The sequence below is a fragment of the Festucalex cinctus genome, chromosome 20 (genome assembly GCF_051991245.1).
Source record: "Festucalex cinctus isolate MCC-2025b chromosome 20, RoL_Fcin_1.0, whole genome shotgun sequence".
In the NCBI taxonomy this organism is placed as follows: Eukaryota; Metazoa; Chordata; class Actinopteri; order Syngnathiformes; family Syngnathidae; genus Festucalex; species Festucalex cinctus.
The window spans coordinates 3,617,128-3,644,237 of record NC_135430.1 but is presented as its reverse complement, the minus strand read 5'-3'; the positions used below and the strand labels follow the sequence as shown (position 1 = coordinate 3,644,237).

The window sequence follows — 27,110 nt, the reverse complement described above, 5'->3', positions numbered from 1 at the left end:
GCACAGCCTCCCAAAGCTGTCGCATATGATTCAACGTGGTAAATGCACCATGTGTCAAATTGTCTGCAATATAAAAGCATTCATTCCTTGAAACTGTGAAGTATTAAACAATATTACTTATTACTTTTGTATTGCAATATCATACTTTGAATTTTATATTGTGCAGTATAACCTTTCAAAACATAAAAAAAAAAAATCATTAAGGATTTAGTACCTGCTAATGGCATGTGCTGGTGTAGCAAGACACTAACACACGGGACGACGGGAAAAGTAAAAATAAAGGAGATAATGTGGTTGCACAGATGTATATATCTCATAACTTAATGAGCTCCAAAAGAAAGTTACTGCGCTACTGAGTTCATTCAATATGTACATTTTTCTGGCTCCACTTCCTGTTCCATCTTTATTGTGATACGCACGTCACCAAGCAGCACCGTGACTACTTATCACTCTTTTAACTCTTTGCCCGTAAAAAATGTTTAATAACGTTTAGTAAAATCATGACGTATGCCGCCATAAACGTTAAGTGACGACAACTACTTTTTTTTTTTTTTTTTTTAATATATCAGTGGTCAGTATAACGTCCAAGTGCAGCGCAGCTGGGTCAATGAGTTGTGAAATCAAAAACACCCATTAACTATGGCCAGCAGATGGCAGCATTGTATCTCTTTTCAATGGGCTGCCGCTGTATGGAATTACTCAAGTTTATTAAACCTCACAGCGGTAGCTGCTCGGGCCCTAACTAGAGCTACGAATTACAATGAAACATGACGCAATCTGCCAGCCCCCGGAGCCCGACACCCGCCCGACATCTAATGAAAGAATGGAATGCGATCTTTCATGTGGTACCCATGTTGAATATGTGGCCAATATTAGTAGTTAGAATGCTCGAAATTCGCTGGCATTGGGGGTTGTTGTTTTTTTTTTGATAACGTGTGGCGGTAAAAGAGTTAATAGATCAATATGTATGCTTCGAGGACACACCTTGGTTGAACATGTCCCTCTGGTCAAATTATTTTCAAACATTCTAGGGGACGTCATTTTGGCAAGGCGTATTTCATGAGTTTTGCATTTGATTTAAGTCTGAACCACAATTCAAAGGCAATTACTGATTTTCAGTTGTTAATTCTCAATAAATTTGATTACTTTTGTCAGGTTCAAGTTATTTTGTGACTTTTTATTTTCATTAACAGAGGGGTAACGATAATTTTGTCCACATACCAACAAAAAAACTATTACAAATGTTGAGAAAATGTGGCTTTATTTATGTTACTCTTAAGTGACAAAATACAAGGCATTTAGGTATGATGTAACCCATCAAACGACACCAACTGCAGCAACAGCAATGTGAGATGTGGAATTGTGCGACCTGATGGGCGTCAATATGCCAGGCGGCCATAGAATCCATTAAAACGACTAATACATGATCCTGATCTAGTCCAAATGTCCCCAAGTTTACAATTTCTTAATGCATTGCAAATTCATGTATTTTCCTCATCAAATATTGTGACTGTTTGAATCTTGTTACTGACAGACGTTCCAAAAATAGCACCAAGAGAGCTGGCGCATTGACTCAGCCTTAGAGTAGATTATTTGTCTGTCAGTTTTATGAGCTCTGACATATCCTCCAAAGTAAGTTTCTGTCCAACTAAAGAATGACAAATACAAGAGGGTTATCTTATGATCCTACAAAATAAATAAAATATGAGTCGATTCTGACAAGAAGTCTGAATGTTGTTAGCTGTGGAACAATGAGTAATATATATTTTTTTTCTAACAAATATAAAATGAACTACTATGTCTGATTGTCATCATTACGCTGCATTGATGACGGTGCTGAGCTTGGCCTGCTCCTCTCTGGGGAGTGAGTTCACAACCACTTGGAAGTCTGCCAGGTGCTGCTGAGCAAATTTCTTTAACAACGTAGCCAGAATTTGCTGCGTTTCTGAGCAAATAAAAAAGAAAGAAAGAAGTGTGAAGACAAGGTTTTTGATGGCAAAAGAGTAGCCATTTTAATACTTACCTTTAGCCACCTTCTTGTTGCCAAGCACATGACAGGACGAGTCAACTATGGGCTTCATTAGCTTCACAATCTGGAATGCATCAAAAGCTTCATTAGAACATTGGCACTGGCATCACACGTGAGGTGTACATTTAATGCAGTGCTTCTCAAATAGTGGGGCGGGCCCTCCCAGGGGGCGCGAGGCTCCATCAAGGGGGGCACGTTTGACCTCGGGAAAAATGCTTTTTTATTTTTTATTTTGACCGCTGCGAGGTCCCTATTGTTCCTGAAGGAATTCTTCTTCTTCTTCTTCTTTTTACTTATTATTATTTTCCGCAAACAATCACATTTTTGAGACACTAAACATGAAAGAAAACTCACCACTTTACACGCATATCGGGCCTGGCGAAAAATTGGATATTTTAAAGTCGCCATACATGATAACAGAAAAATGGCCCCTTAGCGCCCCCTACATAGGTTAAACGGATCCCTGTCCTGCTACGATTGTCCTGCGGCTATCAAAATTGTGTGTCACCTGTAGCATATCCAGATGAACAAAAACCTCTTTGATAGGTGTACCCTAAAATTGTCAGGAAGTTAGGTATGAGTATTTGAATGTCCAATTTTGGCCCATTTTTGCACATTTACAGGTCTCATACTTATGCCCGCTTCTCCTACACGGTTAACCCGATTGACTTCAAACTTTGGCTGTACCATCTCAACACCTGGGACAATATCATGGTAAAAAATCTAAAGTTTTTGACATACTATATGATGGCGGCGGGCATCAAATTTAGAGTTTCAAAATTCTTACTTAATGAAGCATTGCTGGTTATACGTTTAACCTAGAGCTACGAAAATTGGTACACATATGTAACAGACTATGACCTACAAAAAAGCCTGTTGGTGCCATATGCTAAACCTAACAGGAAGTCCGCCAGAGGCGAGGCATCAAATTTTGTGTTTCAAAATTCTTACTTAATGAAGTATTCCCGGCTGTACATTTAACCTAAAGTTGCCAAAATTTGAAGACATATGTAACAGCCCTCAAGGTACAAAAAACTCTTTTTGAACCATATGCTAAACCTAACAGGAAGTACGCCATTTTGATTTACTTTGGAAAGTTTTGCCATTTTTTGGGCCCTTTCATAGGGTCTTATTTTAACGAACTCGTCCTACAGAGTTTATCCGATCATCTTCAAACTTGGTGTGATTCATCTTAAGATGTTGACGATGAAAAGTTATTGAAAGCTTTTTATTTCGTCGCACGCTGTTGTCGTGGCATGCACTTGTTTGCAAAGGAAAAAAAATCCTTCTTAATGAAGAATTCCCAGTTGTACGAAGTAGCTAAGCTACGAAAATTTGGAGACATATGTAACAGCCCACAATGTACAAAAAAAGTCCCTTGGTGCCATGTGCTAAACCCAACAGGAAGTCCCCCAGGGGCCGGGCATCACATTTTGAGCTAAAAAAAACTCCTCTTTAACGAAGCATTGCCGGTTGTACGTTTCACCTTGCGCTATGATAATTTGCAGGCATACTTAAGAGCCCCACAATGTACAAAAAATAAAAAGTCTCTTGAAACCATGTGCTACACCAAACAGGAAGTCCGCCAGTTTGATTTACGATGGGATTTGTAGCCATTTTTTGTGGCCTTTTTTAGGGGTCATATTTTAACCAACTCCTCCTACAAAATTCATCTGACCGTCTTCAAACTTGGTGTGTTTCATCTTAAGATGTTTAAAATACAAAGTTATCGAAAGTTTTTTATTTCGTCGCACGCCATTGCCATAGCGGTGCATTGCTTGCCAAGTAAAATGCTTCTTTTTTTCTTTTTTTCTTTTTTTTTGGTCTAAACTTGCGAAAACTCATGAAACTTTGCACACACATCAAACTTGTCATAAACATGAATGTTTTAGAGAGTTCTTGTGCAATTTGCAATAAATGGCTCAATATTTTTATGAAGCTTTTTGGAAATGTATGATTCAGCTAGATGTGAAAAAATTTGGATACCTATCAGCCTAAGACTTACAAAAAAGTTTCTAAAGCCATATGCTAAACCAAACAGGAAGTCTGCCATTTTGATTAACTTTGGTATTTGCAGCCATTTTTGGGGCCTTTTATAGGCGCCATATTTTCTACAAAACTTATCAGATCGTCTTCATTCTTTGGCGTGTTTCATCTTAAGATATTTAAGATGAAAAGTTATTGAAATTTTTTGTCACACGCCTTTGCTGTAGCGATGCATTGTTTGCAAAGAAAAATGCTTTTTTTGAGAGTCTAAACAGGCGAAAGCTCACAAAACGTTGCACACAGATCAGACCTCTCAAGTACATGAATATTTTATAGATTTGTTGTGCAATTTGTAATAAATGGCGCAAAACCGCCCTCTAGACATTTTTACGAAGTATTTCCGATTATATGATTAAGCGATGTGTGAATATTGGGAGGCATACCTATCAGCCTAATACCTACAAAAAGTATTCTATAGCCATGTGAACAAACACAAAAAGCATGGCAAAAACATTTACAATTTAGACGGTTTCTTATGAAACAGTACCCTAACGTGCCAGTACCCTGACGTGCAAATACCCCAACGTGGCCCGGGTTGCGAGGGCCCTTTATAGCTGCTCGCAGCTCTCGTTTTTTTTTGTTTTTTTTAAGCTTTAATGTACCGAAGAAGAAACAGATCATAGAGAAACCATTGCACACGCTCATTTCCTGGTTGCGAGGCAGAGGTGGCGTGCTCCATTTACAATTTAATATGTACTAGGGCAGGGGTGTCAAACATACGGCCCGCAGGCCGGATCAGGCCTGCAAAGGGGTTTAATCTGGCCTGCGAGATGATTTTGTAAAGTTAAAAAAAAATAAACAAATTGTAATGTCAGACAAATTAATCAGTCAGCCACAATCAAAATATATAATTTCTCATTTCAGAAGCAGTTCTTAGATGAGTAATGCAACTTGTTCGGGGAATCGTCCTGGATGTCATTATATTACACACAACTAAAGTTACGGTATTATTATTATTATTATTATTATCATCATTATTATTATTATCATTATTATTAATATCAATCATAGACTGACAAACGTGTTAAATACGACACAAATTCAACTACTGGTAACACAAATAGATATGACAAGGATTAGCGTCCTTCTAATGTCATTAACTGCGCCACGCAATGCATTCTGGGAACAATATATATGCAAAAAAGGTAGATTTAACACGTCCTGAACGTATAGCGGCAAATTGTTGCCGCGTTGCATTTGCATTTGTGTTATTTTTCGGAACAACATGATTACAGTTGAGCTCCGTCATTTAGGGCTGGTCCACGTGAATCTGCGTATAAATGACGGTAATTGTTTTTAACTTATATACCGTTATTTTACCGATGTGGCCCACTTGGTAATATCTTTTCCTCCATGCGGCCCCTGAGCTAACATGAGTTTGACACCCCTGTACTAGTGGATGAATTTTTAATGATTGTAGTTAAAAAATGACAAAAAAAAAATTAATGGCAACTTGGCATTCATCTAATTTCTAGTCCCTGATAGTAAAATGGCTGCAGGAGGGTGGCCCATAATGGTATTGGTCACTGCCGCGAGTACCGATACCTTAAAATAAGACACCATAATTGACACAATAATTGACACCGATACGATACCTAGTATCGGTAGTAGGGATGTAACGATATCCAAACATCACGATACGATATCACGATATGAAGGTCACGATACCATAATTATCACAATATTGTGGGGAGGTTGGCGATACAAAAAAAGTCACAACATTGCTAAAAAAAAAAAAAAAGGAGCTCATAGATTAAAAAAAAACAAAAAAAACAATATTGTGCTTTTTGTACATTACAGCAATGAAAAAAAAAAATATATATATATATATATATATAAAATAAATACTACAAGCATTACAATAAATTGATACATTTTTTATTATTAATAAATTTAAATTAATCAATTAATTTAATTTAATAAGAAATTAATACATACACATATTGACTCGCTTCACAAGCATATTACGTTTATCTGACCATTAATGTGGATTTGAAACATAGACAGGCCATAGAAGTGCCTTGTGAAAATTAAACAGCACTAAAAAAAATAAAAAAAATAAAAAATAAATAAATAAATAGACTAGCCACCAGAGGGTGCTAGAACTGCACAAGTGAAAAATAAAAAAAAATAAAAAAAAAGTTAAACAGGAGTGCTCCTTTTAATATCATGACATAACGACAACAATATATTGTGGCAGTTTTAATGTCACAATTATCACAATATGAAGCTCACGATACGATTATCACGATATTTTGGGGAGGTTGGCGATATTTAAAAAAGGTCACAATATTGTAAAAGGAATGAGCTCATACTAAAAAAAAAAAAAGTACTATATTGTGCTTTTGTACATTACCATCACTGTTATGTTATTATTATTGTTATGTTTTATTATTATTATTATTATGTAATTATTATTATGTTATGTTGTTAATGCACACACATATTGAGTTCCTCCACATAATGGCTTGCTTCACGGGCACATTACATTCCCCATTATCTGACAATTAGCGTGGATTTTCAAACATAGAAGGGCAAAACATCCCTAATAAAAATTCAATTGCACTAAAAACCTAGCCACCAGAGGGTGCTAGAACTGCACGAATGGAAATCAACCTGACTCTTAACAGATGTGTTGCATTTAAATATCATGAATATCACGATATCACAATATTGCGCTTATTGTTACATCCCTAGTCACCAATATAAAAATGTAAGACAAGGACAAAAGTATAAACTACAAAATTAAGCATATTGGTTAACTAATAGCTCTCTGGATGGTGCTAATCAAAAAGGACAAAGTGGAATTGAACCCGTTCAAGTTTGAAAGGAGAATGTATGCTACCAGAGCAGGATTGTGTGAGTAGAGCATGGCCAGGCAGCTAAACACTGTGTCGTTCTCCTCCAGGTCCTCTTTGAGAGGAAGACGAGCAACCAGAACTGGGACAACCTGTCAGAGAAGACAGAGTGATTGTTCCCCACAAACTGCACCTTGTATGCCCGAGATGTAAAAATAAATAAATAAATCACCTGCTCCAATGGGACGGCGTCCTTGTTGCTTAAGATCATCCTGCAGAGGGCCGCACACAAGTTGTCAATCACCCTGAGGTCAGCCTCTTTGGCCAGCAAGTCTGAAAACGCTGACAGCATGGTGGGGTAATCTCTGTGGCAGACTTGGTTAAAGAACCTAACGGAGGTGTAATATTGAACTCCATCCTGGCCATTTAACTGAAAAAAGGATACGAGGCTACAAGGGGCCCAGCAGCCTGGGCGAGACATCCCAGTCCAAATACGCTATTGCTGCGGACTTCTGCGTCACTCTCTTTCACTCCGGCGACCAAGACTGGGAGGAGACGACTGGACAGTTGGCCTGCCAGTTCCTTACCTCCGGACGAGGTGATCAGAGCATCCAGAATTTCTCCAATGGTGCCCAGGGAAAAGGACTTTTCTGCATCCGTGCACGATGGTTTCTTTGGAGAACAGAAAATATACATGTCAGGTGTTGCAAATGTTTCTTCAAGTGCAATTTAAGACTTTTTAAGACCTATTTAAAGACATTTAAAAAATATATATATTTATTTGTATCAGGGACTGTGCATATTACGGTAATAAACATTTCAGTAAATATGCCAGAATTAGCCAATCATCTGCAGTCCTGAGTAGGGATGTAACGATAAGGGCAATATCGTAATATTAAAACTGCCACAATATCGTAGTCGTCATGTGCACAATTATTTAAAAAAAAAAAAAGTCAGGTTGATTTCCATTTGTGCAGTTCTAGCACCCTCTAGTGGCTACTTTATTAGTGCAATTTAATTTATATTAGGGATGCCTTCTATGTTTAAAATTTATGCTGATTGTCAGATGAAGGGGAACCTAATTTGCTTGTGAAGCGATCAATGTGTGCTTGCCTTAGCAAGTAGGTGCCTCAATATTGTTAGGTGGTTTATATGCATTGCTGAATTTTTTTAGTATGAGCTCTTTATTTTTTACAATATTATGTTCTTTTTTTAAATATCGCCCACCACCCCACAATATCGTGATAATATCGTATAGTGATGTTTGGATATTGTTACATCCCTAGTCCTGAGACAGATCCTAAATGTCACCCTAAAAATAAGAATAAAATGTATAATTCAGTAAAATACTATTAAGTTAAAATTACATATTTACATAAAAAAGCAGTACATTAATTAATACCTATTACGCAGCCATTTCGGCAAATACGGTGTTTACATTTAAAAAAAAAAAAAAAAAAACACCTCTGTGTAGTGGTGTTGTAGCACATGATCTTCAGTGAACTTTTTAATCATGGATTGAAATAATTTTGACTCAGGACTATGTTGCGTTTTCAGTGAATGAGAGGTTCTTAAAAGGTTCTTAACTCATTTGCTCCCAAAAACGTGTAAATATTTTTTTTTATGTTTTAAGTGTCCCAAAGACGTATTTATACGTTTTTTTGTTTTTTGTTTTTGTTTTTTATGCTAGAGCATACACAGAAGGCTTTGATGTAGCCTCTCAACTGCAAAGAACGGTTGCAGAAATGGTAGTTATTACACAAACGACCAGCAGGTGGCAGCAGCGCAAAGGAGATCAACCAGGGCCATCTAGAAAAAAAGCTACATTACAATTTTAAATAGATTTGTGAAAACTGATGAAACTTAGCTTTCTTCTAATGCTAATTGCTGCAAAACGGAAACAGATAGAAACATACTTTTTTTTCTGATGAAAGAAGAGACTTTAATCTTTCTTTTGGTAGGTTCTTTTATAGCAATAGAACACAATATTCTGTGGGCTTTGCAAAATCAGTCAAAATCCAGTCAAACAGCCAGGAGCGAACGGGATTGCTTCTGTGAAAATGGCTGGGAGTGAATGAGTTAAAAGTCTTAAAAGCTTTGAATTTATGAATTTCTAAATAATACTTTAAAAAGTCTTGAATGTTCTGACGTATGTGACTTGTCCGTTGATATTACTAATTGCTGCTTTCAAAAGCAGCTCATGACACACAAATGGATTTTCTGACTGACTGCAAATAATAAAAATATGTAAATAATTCTTAACTCTTAACCCAAAAACGTTTAATAACGATCAGTAAAATCAAGATGTATGCTGCCATAAACTTCAAATGATGTCAACTACGTTTTTTTTTGTTTTGTTTTTTTAAATCAATGTGAAGTGCAACATCTAAGTGCAGCGCTGCCTGGTCAATGGGTTGTGGAATCAAAAACACTCACGCACTGTGGCCAGCAGATGGCAGCATTGTATCTCTTTTCAATGGGCTGCCGGTGTATGAAATTACAATGAAACATGACGGAGTCTGATGAAATAGAATATTTTCAAGGATGATGTGAATGATCAAAGCCTTTGTCAATTAAATTTTTTTGATAACGTGCGGCTGTAAAAGAGTTAATGTGTCCTGAATTGGCTGCCAACAAGTTTTGGGTATACTCCATCTCTTGCCTAAAGTAATTTGAGATGAATATTATGGTAATAAAATGGATGTATGGAGGTCACCCAGCATTACAGAATAGTTTGTATTCCAGTGTGGGGGCTTCACTGTATCAGAAGCACCTCGACAGCAAAAAAGAAACATTTTTGTTCAATTCGAAATAAGTGAATACGTGAATCAAAATTCATATTGTGTGCCTAATACAAACACACTGAAAAGCAAAACCACATTAAGGTGGCACAACATGACTACATCAACTTTTTACAAAAAAGACAAACAGTTGGTCTTTCGTTATTAAGTGTAATATTTTTTTTGTATGTATTCGTATTTTCTCTTTGCCCCAGCAAAAATATAGTTTAGCCGAATGCTCAATTTTCATTGGGATAGTTTACACTGCTCCGTTATAGTGTTTTATTTTTTGTTTAATCAAATACTTACTTCATTTCTTGGGATTAACCTGCAAAAAACTGCTCCTGAACGTTACGTCTGACCTGATGACCTGATGTGTGGTGCATTTCTTGTCAGCAAAATGGAACTCACAGTTTTGCTCAAGATGAGAGGCAGCAGCTCATTGAGGAAAGGCGTGCAGCTTTCCGCAGACACGGCGGCAACCAGCAGGGGGATCCCTTCACCTGCATACTCTTGCAGCATGGTATCGTACTCCGCCTGAAACCAGCAGGGACACACTCATACATGGTGTTTAAACAGCGGGAGGTGGTTAAAGGGATACTTCACTTATTTATTAGCCCATTATAGCAAAAACAAGTTCATATTTTGTCTGTAATTAATTTGATACTTTCATTATTTTTCACGTACAATTAGTACCTTTAAAAACACGTTTTGCAACTTGCTGTCGACTGAAAATGACATCACAAGGGCTCAGGTTTTCTAGGTTTGGTCATTTGACATTCACAATCTGAGCTGTGATTAGTTACCTGAGCCCTTGTGATGTCATTTTCAGTCGACAAGATGCAAAACGTGTTTGTAAAAGATACTAATTATACATGAAAAATAATGAAAATATCAAATTTATTATAGGCAAAATATTAATGTTTGTAAAGTATCCCTTTAGGTATTCATTTTGATGAATATTCACCAGTGATATTGACAGAAAACGTCATATTCCTTTTCAGCATGCTCTGATCTAACATGTTGACAGTCACAGTGTGTACAGCTTCAGGTAGATAATGTATTTGTGGAACAAAATTAACTCTTTGACAGCCAAAAACGTTTAATAACGATCAGATCAGTAAAAGCACAATGTATATTGCCATAAACGTTAAATAACTTCAACAATTCTTTTTTATTTTTTCTCTCAGTGCAACGTCTAAGTGCAGCGCTGCCTGGTCAATGGGTTGTGGAATCTAAAACACGCTAAATTATGGCCAGCAGATGAAAGCATCTGTATCTCTTTTCGTCAATGATCAAGCCTCTGTCATATCAAAGTTTTTCTTTGATAACGTGTGGCAGTAAAAGAGTTAATAATACTGTTATTTACAGTGGTGAAAAACTGTACTGTATGTATTGTTAAGGGAATCCAACCCCCCCCCCAAAAAAATGTGATTGACAATAATGTGTTCTATGCAGCCCCACTCGTCTTGCTATTCTGGTTATTGCGTTAGTGGAATACAAGTTAAACAGAAAAATCCAGCAGTTTTTATCAAGATCAGAAGGCAGCCATTTTGCCACTTGCTGTCGAGTGAAAATGACATCACAGTCCAATAACAACCAATCACAGTTCAGCTTAAAAAACAAACAAACAGATGAGCTGTGATTGGGCGACTGGAAACGCAGCTGGATTTTGCTTCGTAACTCATATTCCACAAATGTAATCATCAGAATGTCATGTTTAGAATAGTGAGGTCACATATATTATTGTCAAGAAATGTTTAAGGTTGACTTCATCTTTAAAAGAACGACAAGGGGTGCTTGGATTTATTTTAGGGGTGCTTCATGACCCTCAAAAATTAGCTACGCCGCCTATATAACAGTACACTCACTTCTACACGACAATCGTAGAACATATAGAGCACTATTATGTTTTTAAGGAAGATGCTGTATAATACAGCTCACTAATAGGATTGTGTAGGTCAGGGGTGTCCAAACTACAGCCCGGGGGCCATTTGCGACCCGCCGTCCATTTTTCAGTGGCCCGCAGCATATGGTAAAAATGGCATTTGATTCAGTTCAAATAAAATAAAAAGAAAAATGTTTTCTAGATGATCAAAGAAAGAAGGGAGGGTGTCTAAAAACACAGGTGCTATTAAAGGTTATTTTAGTTAAAGGTATACTTTCCTTATTTAGCCATTTTTGGCAGTCAAACATTAATATTCTGCCTATAATAAATTTGATATTTTCATTGTTTTTCAAGTACAATTAGTACCTTTAAAAACACATTTTGCAACTTGCTGTCGACTGAAAATAACATCACAAGGGTTCAGCTAACCAATCACAGCTCAGCTTGTGAATGTCACATGACCAAACCTAGAAAACAGGTGAGTTGTGATTGGTTACCTGAACCCTTGTGATGTCATTTTCAGTCAACAACAAGTTGCAAAATGTGTTTTTAAAAGTACTAATTGGATGTGAAAAATAATTAAAGTATCAAATTAATTATAGACAAAATATTAACTTTTTATTGCTATAATGGGCTAAATAAGTGAAGTATCCCTTTAATTAAAACTAACGAAATAACAAACTAAAATTCAAAAAATTTCGTTAACGAAATAAAAAAAAAACGAAAATGCTTTTTAAAAACGAAAACTAGCTGAAATTACTTTATATGTTTACAAAACTAAGACTATAATTATAGCAAAATGTATTTCGTTTTAGTCTTTGGTGTGATTTTTAGTAGATTTATTTTGATATCAACTGGAATAATGACATTTGAAAGTATGTCACACAGAAATGACGTCATCTAGCAGCAGCCAATAGAAAAGCACTTTCAGATGATGTTGCTTGTTGATGTGTTTTTTAAATACTGCGCAGAAGTAATAAACATTAAAATAATAATAATAATAATAATAACAATAACAATAATACCGAAACTAACAAACTAAACTAAAACTAAGCATTTTTTTAAATAACTAAACTAATAAAAACTAAGAGAACCACCCTGAAAACTAATAAAAACTAACTCAAATGAAAAATTCCAAAACTATAATAACCCTCCTGTCATATTACAAATAAATTGGTTTATATACTGTAGCATTTTTCTAAATATGCAATAGCACAAATAAATTATTTGTACAATTTTTAGGACTAAACACAATTTCTCTTCATAACATTATGTGGCCCTTGCGTCCTTCTGATTTTCTGTATGTGGCCCTCAAATGAAAAAGTTTGGACACCCCTGGTGTAAGTGTACCTAATGTTATGAATATTAACAGTCTATGATATCAGTATTTGAGGGCCAACCTCTTGGTCATCATCATCAGCTTCCTCGCTGTCCTGACATTTAGTCTGGAAGCAAAAAAAACAAAACAAAAAAACTTCACCTTCAACGTTTTGAGACACAATGATGTTCATCAGTCATGGTCTCCTCCTCACCTTTTTCTTCAAAACGTCACGGATGACACTGCTGATCTCCTTGAGGCGAGTGGGGGTTTTGAAAACCTCCTCCTTGCAGGTCTTGATGACATTGTTCATAGTTTCCAGGATGCCCATCACAACTTGGCGCTCTGGCTCGGTGCGCACGGTCTCCAGAAAACTGGGAATCACCACATCCAGCATCTTCAGAAGGGCTGCCAAGCGATGAGATTGTTTTTTACTGGCTCATTCTCTGTGCTTACTCAAAAGGTAGCACATTTCATACCCATTATTTATTTTCATCTGATTATGCAGAGTAGTACCTTGCTGATTGAAGTCAGTGGGATTCTCAGTCCAAACCTTGTGCTGTGCCTGACAGAATTGGCCCATGGCTCCGTACGCTGCCCGGCGAACATCCTCGTGGGGAAACTGGGCAAGGAGGACACAAAATATTAATAAAAGATTAAATGGTGGGAGGCAAGGTACAGTATGACACCAGAGCAAGCAAAGAGGAACTTACATCTCTCATCTCAAAAACCTGCTGGAAGCTGGACTCCAAGAAGGGCTGGAAAACAGCACTGTTCAGAAAAAAACAGGCAGAATTTAAAATATAGATACATAAAATATCCATTTTAAAAAATACACCAAAAAAAAAAAAAAAAAAGGTCATTCGGAAACATGTTCAGTAAAATTGAGTACACCCCTCAATTTTTTGCAGATATTTAATTTTATCTACATGGGACAACATTGAAGAAATGTCACTCTGACAATGAAAATTAGACAGTGTAAATTTGTTCTATCAAAATAACTCAAAGCCATTAATAGCTAAATCCATGGCAACAAAAGTGAGTACCCAGTGTTGTAGGCAATCTCTCCCAGTGCATCGCAGGCATCCTCCTTCTCATCAATGTAGGCGTTCTCCACACTGAATCTAACACCAGAAATAATAAATGTACCATTTATTTAGTATGTACAATGAAGAAATTAAAGTTTGTACGCTGCAGCATCGTGGATATCCGTCTCGTCATCGTCCAGATATTCGTCCGAATCCTTTGCGTCTTCCTCGTCGTCGTCGTCGTCGTCATCGTCGTCATCCAGCAGGACAAATGTCTTGTCCTCCTCGAGGTGCGCCTATGAGGGGGGAAATCATCCCCGTGTCACCGTCCAGACGATCTGTAGTGCAAGCATAGATTACGTTGCAACGCTTCCTACCTTGATGCCTTCGTTGGACTGGAGGGCAAGTAGCATGACTGTTGTGATGGGAGTGAGGTGAGGAATCAGGCATTCCGGGTTGACTGTGGACACGGATGAGTACAGGCTGTACCTGATGGAGAGAGGATGTGTGTTTACCTTCAACGTCCCTTTGTGACTGATCCAGTCATAAAAAGAGAACAGGATTAACATACGTGCAGCGTCTAAGGTCAGGATCATCTATGGAGTCGGTGAGTTTCAGACCCAGTTGAACGCATTCGGCAGCAAGAGGACTGAAGACCTCTTTGCCGATGGTTCGAGCCAGCACAGAGAGCGTATCTAGAACAGAAAGCGGCTAGCTAACAAGTTTTACAAACATTTGGAGGAAGGGGCCCTCACTTACCTAATGACTGACTTTGCAGGGGCCTCATTTCCTCCGTGGTGGCTGTCAGAAATCCCTTCAGGCTTTCAATGACCGGGGGGAAATAAGGAACCAGCAGCTCCTTGGCAGCATTGGCTGATGAGATGAGGTGTGAAATATCAAATGAGCAGCTGGGGATATCAACATGTTACAGCCCTGATGCCCCACAGAACAAAATGTGATCATATTATAATAGAACGTCAATGCCTTACAACCGGTTTTCACAGATGGAGTGATTTGAGATGTGCAATTTGGTTTGAGAGGGTGCTACAAAAGCATTGGCTCACCAATGGCGCCGATGGCAGACACAGTCAGCTCTTTGATTTTCAGGCTTTCGGTGGTGTTGAGGGCAGACAACATGGTGTCCATCAGGGTGGGAAGATAGGGCTCAATATCTGCTCCTGTTTTACAAGAAACACAAGGAACAACAATACTTTTTATTTGCCTCATTCTATCTTATCTTTTTAAAAAGTTACTGCACATAATCACTGCATTTATTTTAGTCTGTTTTTCACATCGTGCTATGATGCAATTAATTAGATCATGTAGTTTGTTGTCCATGTTTTTACATGTTTTTTGTTTTACTATACTCTGCTGTCTACTTGCAGGTCAGTATTGCAAATGAGTATCTGTTTTGAATTGCCTTTGTTGCATAAAACCAATAATTTAACTGAAGGCTAAATAAAATACTGTGCATGATATATGACAATAGGCCTTTACTGAAAATTGAAAGAGGAAGTCAAGTCAAAAATTTACTTTTGTGTTTATGTTCTATGAAGCTTCACCAGCATTAATTATAAGCCTGGTGCTTCAGCCTATACCTTTTTCGGTTAAATGATTTATTCAAAGTGATGTTTGTGTTTTCTTTTCTGTGTTGTGTGAGCCAAAATAAACTATTCAATATTACATTTGTTGTGGAATGTGAATTAAGTAGCAAAATCCACTCAGATTTATCTATATCTGGGGGCAGCCATTTTGCCACTTAACTCATTCACTCCCAGCCATTTTCACAGAAACAATCCTGTTCGCTCCCGGCTGTTTGACTGGATTTTGACTGATTTTGCAAGGCCCACAGAATATTGTGTTCAATTGCTATAGAAGCATGGAACCTGTCAAAAGAAAGATTAAAGTCTCTTCTTTCATCAGGAAAAAAAAAAGTATGTTTCTATTAGGGGTGCACCGATCACAATTTTCCGGCCAATCACCGATCCCCGATCTTTTAAAAAGTCTAACCTACCGATTCCGATTATTGCCGATACCGATTTTTTTCATTACAAGCAGCATATACCTTCAGTGTTCCAAATTTCCAATCTTGTTTTATAGGAAAACATTGAACAATACCGGCGAAATAAAACAAACGGGTTGTTTTAACTGCACGTGAAGTGGTTCTCTCAAATAAAAATGAAAATCCTATTTATCATCTAAGCAGAAGAGGACAGTGGTTGACTTTTTCAGACCTCTGAGGATGGAGATGAGATTGGTGGAAAAGATCGGCATATTTTTAAGAGATCGGCTGATCACCGATCTTCCAAAATTAAGGAAATCGGGGACTATAAATCGGCCGGCCGATCAATCGGTGCACCCCTAGTTTCTATCTGTTTCCGTTTTGCAGCAATTAGCATTAGAAGAGAGTTAAGTTTCATCAGTTTTCACAAATCTATTTAAAATTGTAAGTAATTGAGCTTTTTTTTCTACATGGCCCTGGTTGATCTCATTTGCTCTGCTGCCACCTACTGGCCGTTTGTGCAGTTCAGAGGCTGCATCAAAGCCTTCTGTATACTTTTGCATAAAAAAACGAAAAAAACAACAACAAAAAACGTATAAATAAGTCTTTGGGACACTTAAAACATTTAAAAAAAACAAAAACGTATTTACACGTTATTGGGAGCAAATGAGTTAATGTCGACCGAAAATGGTATCACAGTGGCTAAGGGCTTATGTTGCATTTGAGGAAGGTGGGTAGTCGGATTTAATCACACTCAGATTTGTCCCAGGTCCGACCTCAAAGCATTTAACAATAAATAAAAATAAACAAATATCTGTTTAGAATCTTTTAAATTATGTTTTGCCATTCACAGACTGCATCTCCATAGAGGTTGCCATTGTCGATAGATGTCAGATTGAAGCTGGTCGGTGATGTCAGGGTCCTTTTTTCCCCCTCCAACTTTGCTATATGGATCTCCCAGTCCCTCAAATGCAGCTTAAACTTGCAAACGTTACCTGACCAAACCCAGAAAACATTTGAGCCATGATTGGTCGTAACCTGAGCCCTTAGGCACTGTGATGTAATTTTTAGCCTATAGTAAGTAGGGCTGCAACGGTATCCAAACATCACGATACGATATTATCACGATATGAAGGTCACGATATTATAATTAGCACGATATTGTCGTGGGGTTGGCGATATTTAAAAAAGATCACAATATTGTTAAAAAAATAAATAAAAATAAAAAAGAGCTCATACTAAAAAAAAAGCACAATATTGTGCTTTGTACATAACAGGAATGCATATAAACCAATTACAATCTCTAATAACAATATTGAGGAACTTACTTGCTAATGCAAGCACACATTGATCGCTTCACAAGCAAATTAGGTTTCCCTTCATCTAAGGCCAAAACATCCCTAATGAAAATTAAATTGCACTAATAAACTAGCCACTAGAGGGTGCTAGAACTGCACAAATGGAAATCAATGTGACTTTTTTTTTAACAGATGTGTTCCTTTTAAATATTGTGAACATGATGACGACGATATTGTGGCAGTTTTAATATCACAATATTGCCCTTATCGTTACATCCCTAATAGTAAGTGGAAAAAATGGCCACCCCCTCAAATGGATAAAAACTTCATATTCTACAAACGTGATATTAAACAGAGTACAGCGTTTAGACTGGTGAGGGTGCATAGAACATATCATTAACAGCTAAGATGTGTGATTTTTCTGCCCATGCATTTCCAGGTTGGGGGAAGATCCAAAGCCACTTTCAATTAACGGCTAGACTATGCTTTGTGTAACACTATCATACAGAATCACTATGATGCAAAAACACCCACATCCCCCAGAGCTGCAAAACCCTTGCGATCCTGTCAAAACAAAAATGTAAGCAGAGTAGCATTGAGCAGTTAGATGCACACATTAGCGTTAGCTGTTCTACAAGTATACAGTAAACGCTTTCACGATGAGACAAGACCGTACTAACATTTTTGTATGTTTTTAGAAAGTGCAGTATCATAGGGTGCCATTTTTATTCAAAATCATATGACAAACATTTTTGTTGTTTTTTGGGAGGCTTGAACAGATTATCATCATTTCCATTGATTTCAACGGTGAAGGAGGATTTGAACTATGAGTGTTTGGAGTTACAAGGATGGTCATGAATAAAATCTGTATCTCAAAGCACTACTACATTGTGTTCATGGGCACTCTCGTTTTTCCCACCCCGCTCAGCGCTCTCGTCATAACAACAAAGTCAAATTATTTGATACTAAACTAATCACCGTATGTACTTTTGCAGCGTGAAAAAGAAGGTCTTCCTCAAATTGTTACCACAGCACTATCCAAAATGTCTTGATATTATGAATAGCGATTTTTGGAGTGATAAGGTGTCTCACCCAACGTTATTCCATAGCTTACCCAAGTTCTCCATGAAATTCTCCAGCGCATAAAAGGCCTTCGTGACGTGGCCCACCTTGGCCTGGTTCAAGGACGAAAGGTAGCCGAGCATCAAAGGCATCAATTGCTCACAATGTTTGCTCACTTCCGGCTGTGAAATGGAGGGACACTCACTTATGTCTCCGCACAAATACACAGTGCTTCTGGTAACAAATCAAGCAGCATGATAGAAAGGCTCACCTGTAAATGTTCCGAGAACTGTCCCAGTGCAAAGAGAGCGGCACTGCGCACCACCTGACTAACATCCGACAGGCTCTGGCAGACCGTCTGCAGCACCGAGGACAGCATCCTGCATTGATATAAACATAGGTTCAGCCATCATCTCTGAGGAAAAAAACAAAGTCATACTCAACAATATGCATACTTGGTGCGTATATGATCTGCACATCCTTCAGCCAGCACAGCGAGACACATGAGGCCCCCCTTCCTCTGATAGGGCTTATCACTGGTCAGGCAGGCATGAGTCAGCGGCATCTATCGTACAAAATGAAACAGTCAGAAATCTAAATAAAAAGTATTTCAGGTAGATGCTCCTCCCTAGAGCAAGCTTCTGTAGCAGAGGATCGGACCACCAAGGTGCCTGCCTGCCTTTGGCCGCTGCTTAGCTCACACTGAGCGTGACCCCTTTAGTCCCGCCCACAGGTGGTGAGCCCAATGGTAAACGCCTCTTTGCTGTGCTATATTTATTTCTTACTATTTCAGCAAGATTTTATCGAAACAAGAAAATGTTTAAAAAATATAGAGAACATATATATTATAACGTCAACTACCTTTTTTTTTTTTTTTTTTTTTTTTTTAAATCAATGGGCAGTGCAACGTCTCGTGAAGCGCTGCCTGGTCAATGGGTTGTGGAATCAAAAACACCCGCTAACTATGACCAACAAATGGCAGTATTGTATCTCTTTTCAATGGGCTCAATGTGTATGAGATGTATAAGGTAGAAACATACCTTTTTTTAATGAAAGAATAGAAGATGTTTGGAAGAATGGAGGCTGACATGTTTATGTCGTAAAAGCACACAATATATTTCTGTTTGCCTTGAAAGAGGAGTTAAAACGCTTGAAATCGGCTGGAACTGTCGGGGTTGTTTTTTGGATAACGTGTGGCGGTAAAAGAGTTAATAATCTTTTAATATTGTTTACGATTATGCTGATTTTGCAATTGTGGAGTGGAGTGTAATTGAAATTGTAACTGAATTTCAAATAATTGCACAACCCTATGTTTACAGGTTCTGTATTCAGAAGCTGTCCGATGATACGAAGCTTTTGAAAATAGGATAAACACAGAAAATTATGAACATCTCTCGCAATTTTATTATTTTTTTTACCTTAACTCTTTGACCGCCAAAAACGTTTAAAGGGATCGTTCGGATTTTTTAACATGAATCTCAATTTGATCCTCACCTCCAGTGTGTGCGATCAGCACTGACTTACCCCTGACAGCGTTCTGTGACACGCGTTCTGGTTCGATGTTGGACGAGAGGAAAATAGTCCAGCAAGCTGGCTGGGGTCTCGGAAATAAAGCGTTTTTCTTCTAAAAACTATTTGTTTTCAAAAGCATGATACATTTCCATCACAATACTCCTTTCCTGAAAAAAGTCAGACGCCATTACCGCCAGCCACTACTTTTCTGTTCGTTCGTATCACTGCACGGCGCCCTGTAGACAGCGAATTGACGCACTGCTGCCAGATGATCCTTCCGCCTGAAGTTGTTTGCCTTTTCGGCGGAAGTATCAGCTAGCTGGCTGCCGTGCGTCGGTTAGCGCTCTACAGGGCGCCGCGCAGTGATACGAACAAACAGAAAAGTAGTGGCTGGCGGTAATGGCGTCTGACTTTTTTCAGGAAAGGAGTATTGTGATGGAAATGTATCACACTTTTGAAAACAAATAGTTTTTAGAAGAAAAACGCTTTATTTCCGACACCCCAGCCAGCTTGCTGGACTATTTTCCTCTCGTCCAACGCCGGACCAGAACTGGTGTCACAGAACGCTGTCAGGGGTAAGTCAGTGCTGATCGCACACACGGGAGGTGAGGATGAAATTGAGATTCATGTTAAAAAAGCCGAACGATCCCTTTAATAACGATTAGTAAAATCCCAATGTATGCCGCCATAAACGTTAAATAACGTCAGCTACGTTTTTGTTTTTTTTTGTTTTTTTTTATCAATGTTAAGTGCAACATCTTAGTGCAGTGCTGCCTGGTCAATGGATTGTGGAATCAAAAACACCAACTAACTATGACCAGTAGATGGCAGCATTGTGTCTCTTTTCAATGGGCTACCGGTGTATGGAATTACAATGAAACATGATGGAAAATGATTAAATCTGATGAATGCTCGTAATCGGTGAAATCGGCTGGCACTGTAGGGGTTGTTTTGTTTTGATAACGTGTGGCAGTAAAAAGAGTTCATCTCTGCAACTTTAAACAGCCGCGCATTGGCCGAGATGTGTCCTTTTTCAGGGAAATTTGGGCGCGGTTTATGCAAATTAGTGCACCATGGGTACATACAGACATTCAACCTCAACCAAATGTTTCCTGTAGTTGCAGATTAGACATGCACAATCATATGGATGAATTTTTGGACCATTCCTCTTTACAAAACTGTTCCAATTCAGCTAAAAAAAAAAAAAAAAAAATCCTGGGATGTCTGGTGTCACTAGTTCTCGGGAAGTAGCCTACATTTTCCGTTACATTGACATTTCCAGTCCTTTTTTGGAACTTTTGTGACTGAGTATTTTCGTCCATATTATCTTTACGCAACAATTTGTGCATTAGAAACGTTTTTCAAATTAACATGTACTGTGAATCTGATTTTCCTACTGTCAACATAGGTTCGTGATTGACTTTATAATAGGGCTGCATAATATATCGAAAACATATCGAGATCGTGATATTGGCCTATGCCCTATGCAATATGCACATTGCAAAGACATGCAATAAGTTTGATATGCAATTTTTTGCTTTTATCTGAATTTGACCAGTCAGACTGTCAGGTTTATCTGTTTGACATTTATTAAACATGACAAAAAAAAAAAAGGAGAGAAGACGCTCAGTTCAAAGCTTGCGAGGAGAGAGAAAAGGAACTGAATGATACAATTCACTACTGTAGGAAAAAAAATCCCCTCCTCACCCTCTCTTTTTATTTGGTTTCCACGCCCCTAGTCCCATGGGTGTTCCATGGGTGTTAATAATGCAAATGCAAAACATAGTTGGAACACAATGTACCTAACAAAACTGTGCACTGCCATCCAATAGTTGAACATTATCGAGAGGTAATTACAATTAATATTGAATTTGATTATTTTGACGCATGAAAAATTTTTAATTTTTTTTATTAGCTAATAAAAATGTCATTTCTTTAGGTACATGTTAAATATAGCAATAATATCGATATCGCTATGTTCAGCAACTATATTGCATATCGCATGTTTTTCCAATATCGTGCAGCGCTACTATATAGCCTCTTCCAACCAATTCGGGTAACGTTGCTGCATGAGAACGAACTCTTGAAAACCGAGAACACATGATAATCATTAGTGCATACAAAGAATTGGGAAAGAGAAAGGATGACTTACTAGTTGATGGAAGAGTTTCTCCGGAGGCATATGGAGAGCCATGGTGTCAATAACCTGTGTATTACCAAGTACAATTCTTCACAAGGCTTTTACTAGACTCGACAGACTTCTCGCAGAGACTTTTACGCACCTGAGCAGCACAATTCTTAGGACTGTCGTTGTCTGTGCCATCTCCATCGTTATCTTCATCATCCTCTGGGTCGTGCTTACCAGGTGGAGGTTCTGCGGTTAAAATTGGGAAGATGGCCTGCAGTATGGGGAGCAGCAGCTTCTGCTTCAGCACCGTCTACAGCATTAACGAGGGCAATACAAGGTCAAAATGCGAGTTCTCTTGTTTTTTGAAGTCTTGTTGATGTATGAGCGTACCTTGCTCTTTAACTTGATGAGAAAGGCAATGCAAGAGAGCGCTTTGACGCGAAGTGAGTCAGTCAGCGTGGCATCAACGCCCACCTAAGCGCCATCAACACGCGCACACATTATGTACGTCAGAACACTAAGTTGACAAATGCCTGTAATTGCAGATGGTATGTCGCTCCCCACCTCCAGGAAGAAGCGAACCATGTCTTCAACGAAAGGCACAATGGACACCTCGCTCTCCATGAGCTCATTGAACACCTCCATAGCCTCACTAGCTTGGCTCTAATTAAACAAATAGTCACGTTAAATATAGCTAAGTTGCTTAACAAACAAAAATAATGGAGAATACATTTACCTCATCTGCTTTAATAAGAGGTTTCATGGCAGCTATTAGACTCGGGACGATGGCACGCATCTGGTTCTATAAGGTGGCAAATAATGATTATGACGTATCAAAAAAATTATATGGTATGGTATGTACAAATTAATGGTGTCAAAATTATTGCGTTATTATCTCGTTAACTTAAAGTGCCTTTAACAGCACTAATTTTTTTAACGCTCGATTAACTCATTCACTTCCAGCCATTTTCACAGAAGCAATCCCGTTCTCCCGGCTGTTTGACTGGATTTTGACTGATTTTGCAAGGCCCACAGAATATTGTGTTCTATTGCTATAAAAGCATGGATATCACAAGAAAGATGAAAGTCTCTTCTTTCATCAGTAAAAAAAAAGGATGTTTCGATCTGTTTCCGTTTTGCAGCAATTAGCATTAGAAGAGAGCTAAGTTTAATCAGTTTTCACAAATCTATTTAAAATTCTAAGTAATTGAGTTTTTTTTCTACATGGCCCTGGTTGATCTCCTTTGCTCTGCTGCCACCTGCTGGCCGTTTGTGTAATAACTACCATTTCTGCAACCGTTCTTTACAGTTGAGAGGCTGCATTGAAGCCTTCTGTATACTTTCGCATAAAAAAAACAAAAAACGTATAATACGTCTTTGGGACACTTAAAACATAAAAAAAACAAAAAAAAACATATTTACACGTTATTGGGAGCAAATGAGTTAATATGGTGACATGATGATGACGATATAGTTGCAGTTTTAATATCACGATATCACGATATTGCCCGTATCGTTACATCCCTGACAGTAATACAGTTACGCACACAACACACAACTATGAATGTTAAGTTTATGTTAAAACTGATTTAGAATCAGCAGTATATTTGTTTAAACGATGGTTGGGTATATTAGATTAAATTTGATTAAAATCGTAATCTTGCTGAATGACTGGGGGGGAAAAAAAAAAAAAAAAAAAGATTTTATTTTTGGGCCATATCGCCCAGCCGTAATCCTGACCAATATTAAGAGTTCAAAATAGCTTGCTCTCTTTGATTATGCTAATTTGATTACTCATCAATGACTTTTTCTCTGTTTCCTGAAAAACGGAGGTTTTGCAAATGTAAGGATTCCATGCTACGACAACCATTGAGCCCTGGCGGCACAGGTTTATGGAGGACCAAAACTGCCAAAATTCAAAATAAATAAATGACTAAATAAATAAATGACTAAAAGTGAAAATAAAAATGAATATGAAAAAATACAACTTGAAAATATCTAAAAACATAACTAGAAATGGAAATAAATCCGTTTTTATTTTCACTTTTTGTCATTTATTTATTTATTTAGTAGTTTATCTGTTTATTTAGTTCTGTATTTAGATATTTATTTAGTCATTTATTTATTTATTTAGTCATTTATTTAGTTTGAATTTTGGCAGTTTTGGGCCGTACTGCCAAGTCGAAATGTTATTCAAATGAGGGGGCGGTCCTAAGCGTTGTTATGGGTTGGACTCCGCCGTTGCAAACTGCCTGTCATTGGTCGAGGGAGCAGCTCGGCGACCAAGGAAGTCCCACACGCTTAGGACCGCCCCCTCATTTGAATAACATTTCAACTTGGTAGTACGGCCCAAAACTGCCAAAATTCAAAATAAATAAATAACTAAATAAATGACTAAATAAATAAATAAATGACTAAATAAAAAAAAATGACAAAAAGTGAAAATAAAAACTGATTTATTTCCATTTATATTTATTTTTTATATATAATTTTCTAATTATATTTTTTATATTCATTTTTATTTTCACTTTTAGTCATTTATTTAGTCATTTATTTATTTTGAATTTTGGCAGTTTTGGGCCTCCATACAGGTTGGGCTATAAAAAAAAAAAATCTGTCAACTCAGATGCAGGCAGGGGAAAAAAAGAAAAAGAAGCAAAACATTGGTCTCACCAAATGTTGGGTGCCAGTGTGCACTGTCATGGCCGTGAGGCTGAGGATGCAGTAGTACAAGGCTGTCGGGTTGCTGTGGTCCTGTAAGATGGTGCTAAAGAGCTGTAGAAGTTGGGAGTAGTGAGGCTGGAAAGACTCTGGGTTCGACTCGATCACATTGCTCAGAAGCAGCAATCCAATCTTAAAAGTGGAAGCAGTGTAAACGCTGGTTTTGAGAGAACGGTTATTAGTCATTTTCAGCGTTTGTTGCGACCTTTGGTGCCAAACCTGTCTATCACGTGGGTTGACGCTCTTGGTGGATTGATTGAGGAGCTCCAGTAAGGCAGGCCAGCTTTCGGGGGTCTCATGCTTGACTATCATGGCGCACAACTGTGAGAGCGAGTGCTGCACTTGGTGGCTGCAACACAGAGGCAACAAGTCAAACTCACTCCAAGTGGTGTCTACCCAATGTTGACCTAATGAACACCACACCACATGCTCAATCTTTTATGTACTGTTTCAAATTTCATACAAAATGACTACAAACAACTCTCTTAATAGACTAAATTAAAGCTGGACCTTTGCGAAATCAGGTTATAAAATCAATATCCATGAATATTATGGTGTATAAGTCTCTTTAATAAAAAAAAATTAAAAAAGAGTTTCTGTTGTGGGTAATAGTCAAGTCAAGTCATCTTTATAGGCAGCTTACTCTGGTTCCTGCATGAACGCCTGCAACACCACCGCCTTGAGGCTGTGTAAACAGAGGTAAAAAGGTGACTTTCTTTTTTTTTTTTTTTTTAAATCAACTCTGCAACTCAGAAATCAAGAATTTTTAGCGAAAGCGCTGAATCTGACCTTTCTCTGTCAGGAGGGCTTATCTTTCGCCATTGTTTCTTCACTCTCAGCCGCAGCATCACCGCAGCTGACTGACGGCTCTAGGGGACCAAAAATAAATAAAATGAAGAAAACATACATATATTTTTTTTAACAAATATCGATATCACGATACTTTCGAAATGGCAATAATTAGGGATGGGCGAGTACCGATACCAGGTATCGTATCGGGCCGATACCAGCCTTTTTTTCAAGTACTCGAGTACTCGTGACGCAGACGAGTACAAGCGACCGATGGCAGAGAGGGAAGACGTTAAGTGAGTCCTCCTTGCCTGTAACTGGTGCTAGCTTGCAGCGGTTTTTCACCAAAACTTCACCGGTTTGGAAATACTTCAAAATTGTGAATCTTAAACTAAAAGAGCATTTTTGTGTTTTATTTTGAGCGTTAAGACTATTGAAGAGTGACTGTGCTGTTTTGTTTTGTTTTTTCAAAATTAAAGGAAATATATTTGTTTCAAAAAATCTTTGTGATTTTTTTTATTTGTCAAAATGTACTACTGGTATCGGCAGTTGGTATCAGTATCGGTAACGGTCTGAAAAAAGTGGTATCGAACATCCCTAGCAATAATAAATACTCAGATATCCTCACATACCTGAGGATTTTGTGAGCCCCTCATGACAGTACAAAGAGCAGGGATGATAGCTGGGTCTTTGAAAGCCTGCTTCAGTTGGAGTGTGGCCTAGTGGGGAGCAAACCGTTTACTTTGTTTTTGTACAAAAGTAACAGAAATGTATCCATAGCAACCAAGCCTGAAATTCCAGTTGACATCACTTTTATGTCACAAGAGTCGCTCTTTTTTTTTTTTTTTTTTTTGCTCTGCTGACAACGTCAATTATTTTTATGTCTTACCTGCTGGATTACAGCATTGTCAGGCTCTGTCATTCGCAGGAGGATTTTCTCAAGTTCTTCTGTCATTGTCGCGATTTGGCAACGGTGTCAGTGAAATGTACAGAGTAACAGTTAGTAGTGTATCCTCGCGTCGTCCTCTCTTGGTGTGGCTACCAGAGCGGGCTCCCCCACAACAAACTGGTGACGCGATCAAAGGAAAAGTGGCGTTTATGTCGCTTGCTAACGCGTTGACTATGACTCCGCTTATTATTATACTAACATAAATGAAATTGCTGTGATGTTGACAAATTAGAAAGCAAAGAAAGGAGATTTGTTTGCCTCCGCTGTCAGCACGCGTGAGAACCCGGGCCAATAGGCCCATGTGAGAGGCGTTAAAGGGACCGGCGTTTGCTTTTCGTTTTTTACACTGACGACAACCAACAGCGCCTCTGACTGGAGAGGAGGATTACATGCAACAATTTGCAGTGCTTTTCTTTATGGTGTAAAAGGACGGACAGTGATATAATGATGAATGAATACACCCGATATGAACATGTATTGATAAGTATATTGTCATCCTCTTAAAATAACTGCTCCAAAGCCGGCAAATGCGTTTTCTCGCTGCAGTGTTTTCCATAGTTTTGCATGGGTGAAGACGCCGGTTTCCTTATTTTCTACTTAAATTTAAAAACAAACAATAAATTAATTTGAAAAAAACGATTTAAACACGCTCAAATTTCCACAAAATCAAAGTGGTGTTGACTTTCTCACCTGTGCCACATTGTACACATCATGAGACCTAAAAAACAAAAAACAAAAACAAAAAAACAAACATTGACAACA

The 27,110-nt window shown here is 38.0% G+C and overlaps 1 protein-coding gene across 1 annotated transcript; it reads right to left on the bottom strand.

Moving 5' to 3' along the window:
• Positions 1–1,244: 1,244 nt before the first annotated feature.
• On the bottom strand, positions 1,245–26,657 carry ipo4 (importin 4). Its single transcript, XM_077509299.1, has 30 exons — positions 26,289–26,657; positions 26,032–26,118; positions 25,400–25,479; positions 25,254–25,295; positions 24,830–24,959; positions 24,563–24,742; positions 22,626–22,691; positions 22,454–22,552; positions 22,280–22,363; positions 22,044–22,199; positions 21,914–21,967; positions 18,705–18,814; positions 18,521–18,629; positions 18,302–18,431; positions 14,952–15,065; positions 14,647–14,760; positions 14,459–14,582; positions 14,265–14,376; positions 14,050–14,183; positions 13,906–13,983; positions 13,573–13,630; positions 13,376–13,481; positions 13,074–13,267; positions 12,942–12,986; positions 10,065–10,190; positions 7,319–7,545; positions 7,106–7,238; positions 6,921–7,025; positions 2,024–2,093; positions 1,245–1,945 (listed from the first exon to the last, which is right to left on the bottom strand). Exons 1-30 carry the CDS (start codon positions 26,352–26,354, stop codon positions 1,815–1,817), a joined length of 3,264 nt encoding a protein of 1,087 aa, XP_077365425.1. The 5' UTR covers positions 26,355–26,657; the 3' UTR covers positions 1,245–1,814.
• Positions 26,658–27,110: the final 453 nt, after the last annotated feature.

What these genes read in the sequence shown, in the direction of transcription:
- ipo4 (XM_077509299.1), bottom strand. Translation starts at nt 26,354, where the DNA reads ATGACAGAAGAACTTGAGAAAATCCTCCTGCGAATGACAGAGCCTGAC. An exon ending in AGAAACTCTTCCATCAACTA is followed by an intron (nt 18,815 to 21,913) that starts GTAAGTCATCCT and finishes TTTGTACGATAG; the next exon opens with ATGCCGCTGACTCATGCCTG. An exon ending in GCAGATCATATACGCACCAA is followed by an intron (nt 18,630 to 18,704) that starts GTATGCATATTG and finishes ATATCAATGCAG; the next exon opens with GATGCTGTCCTCGGTGCTGC.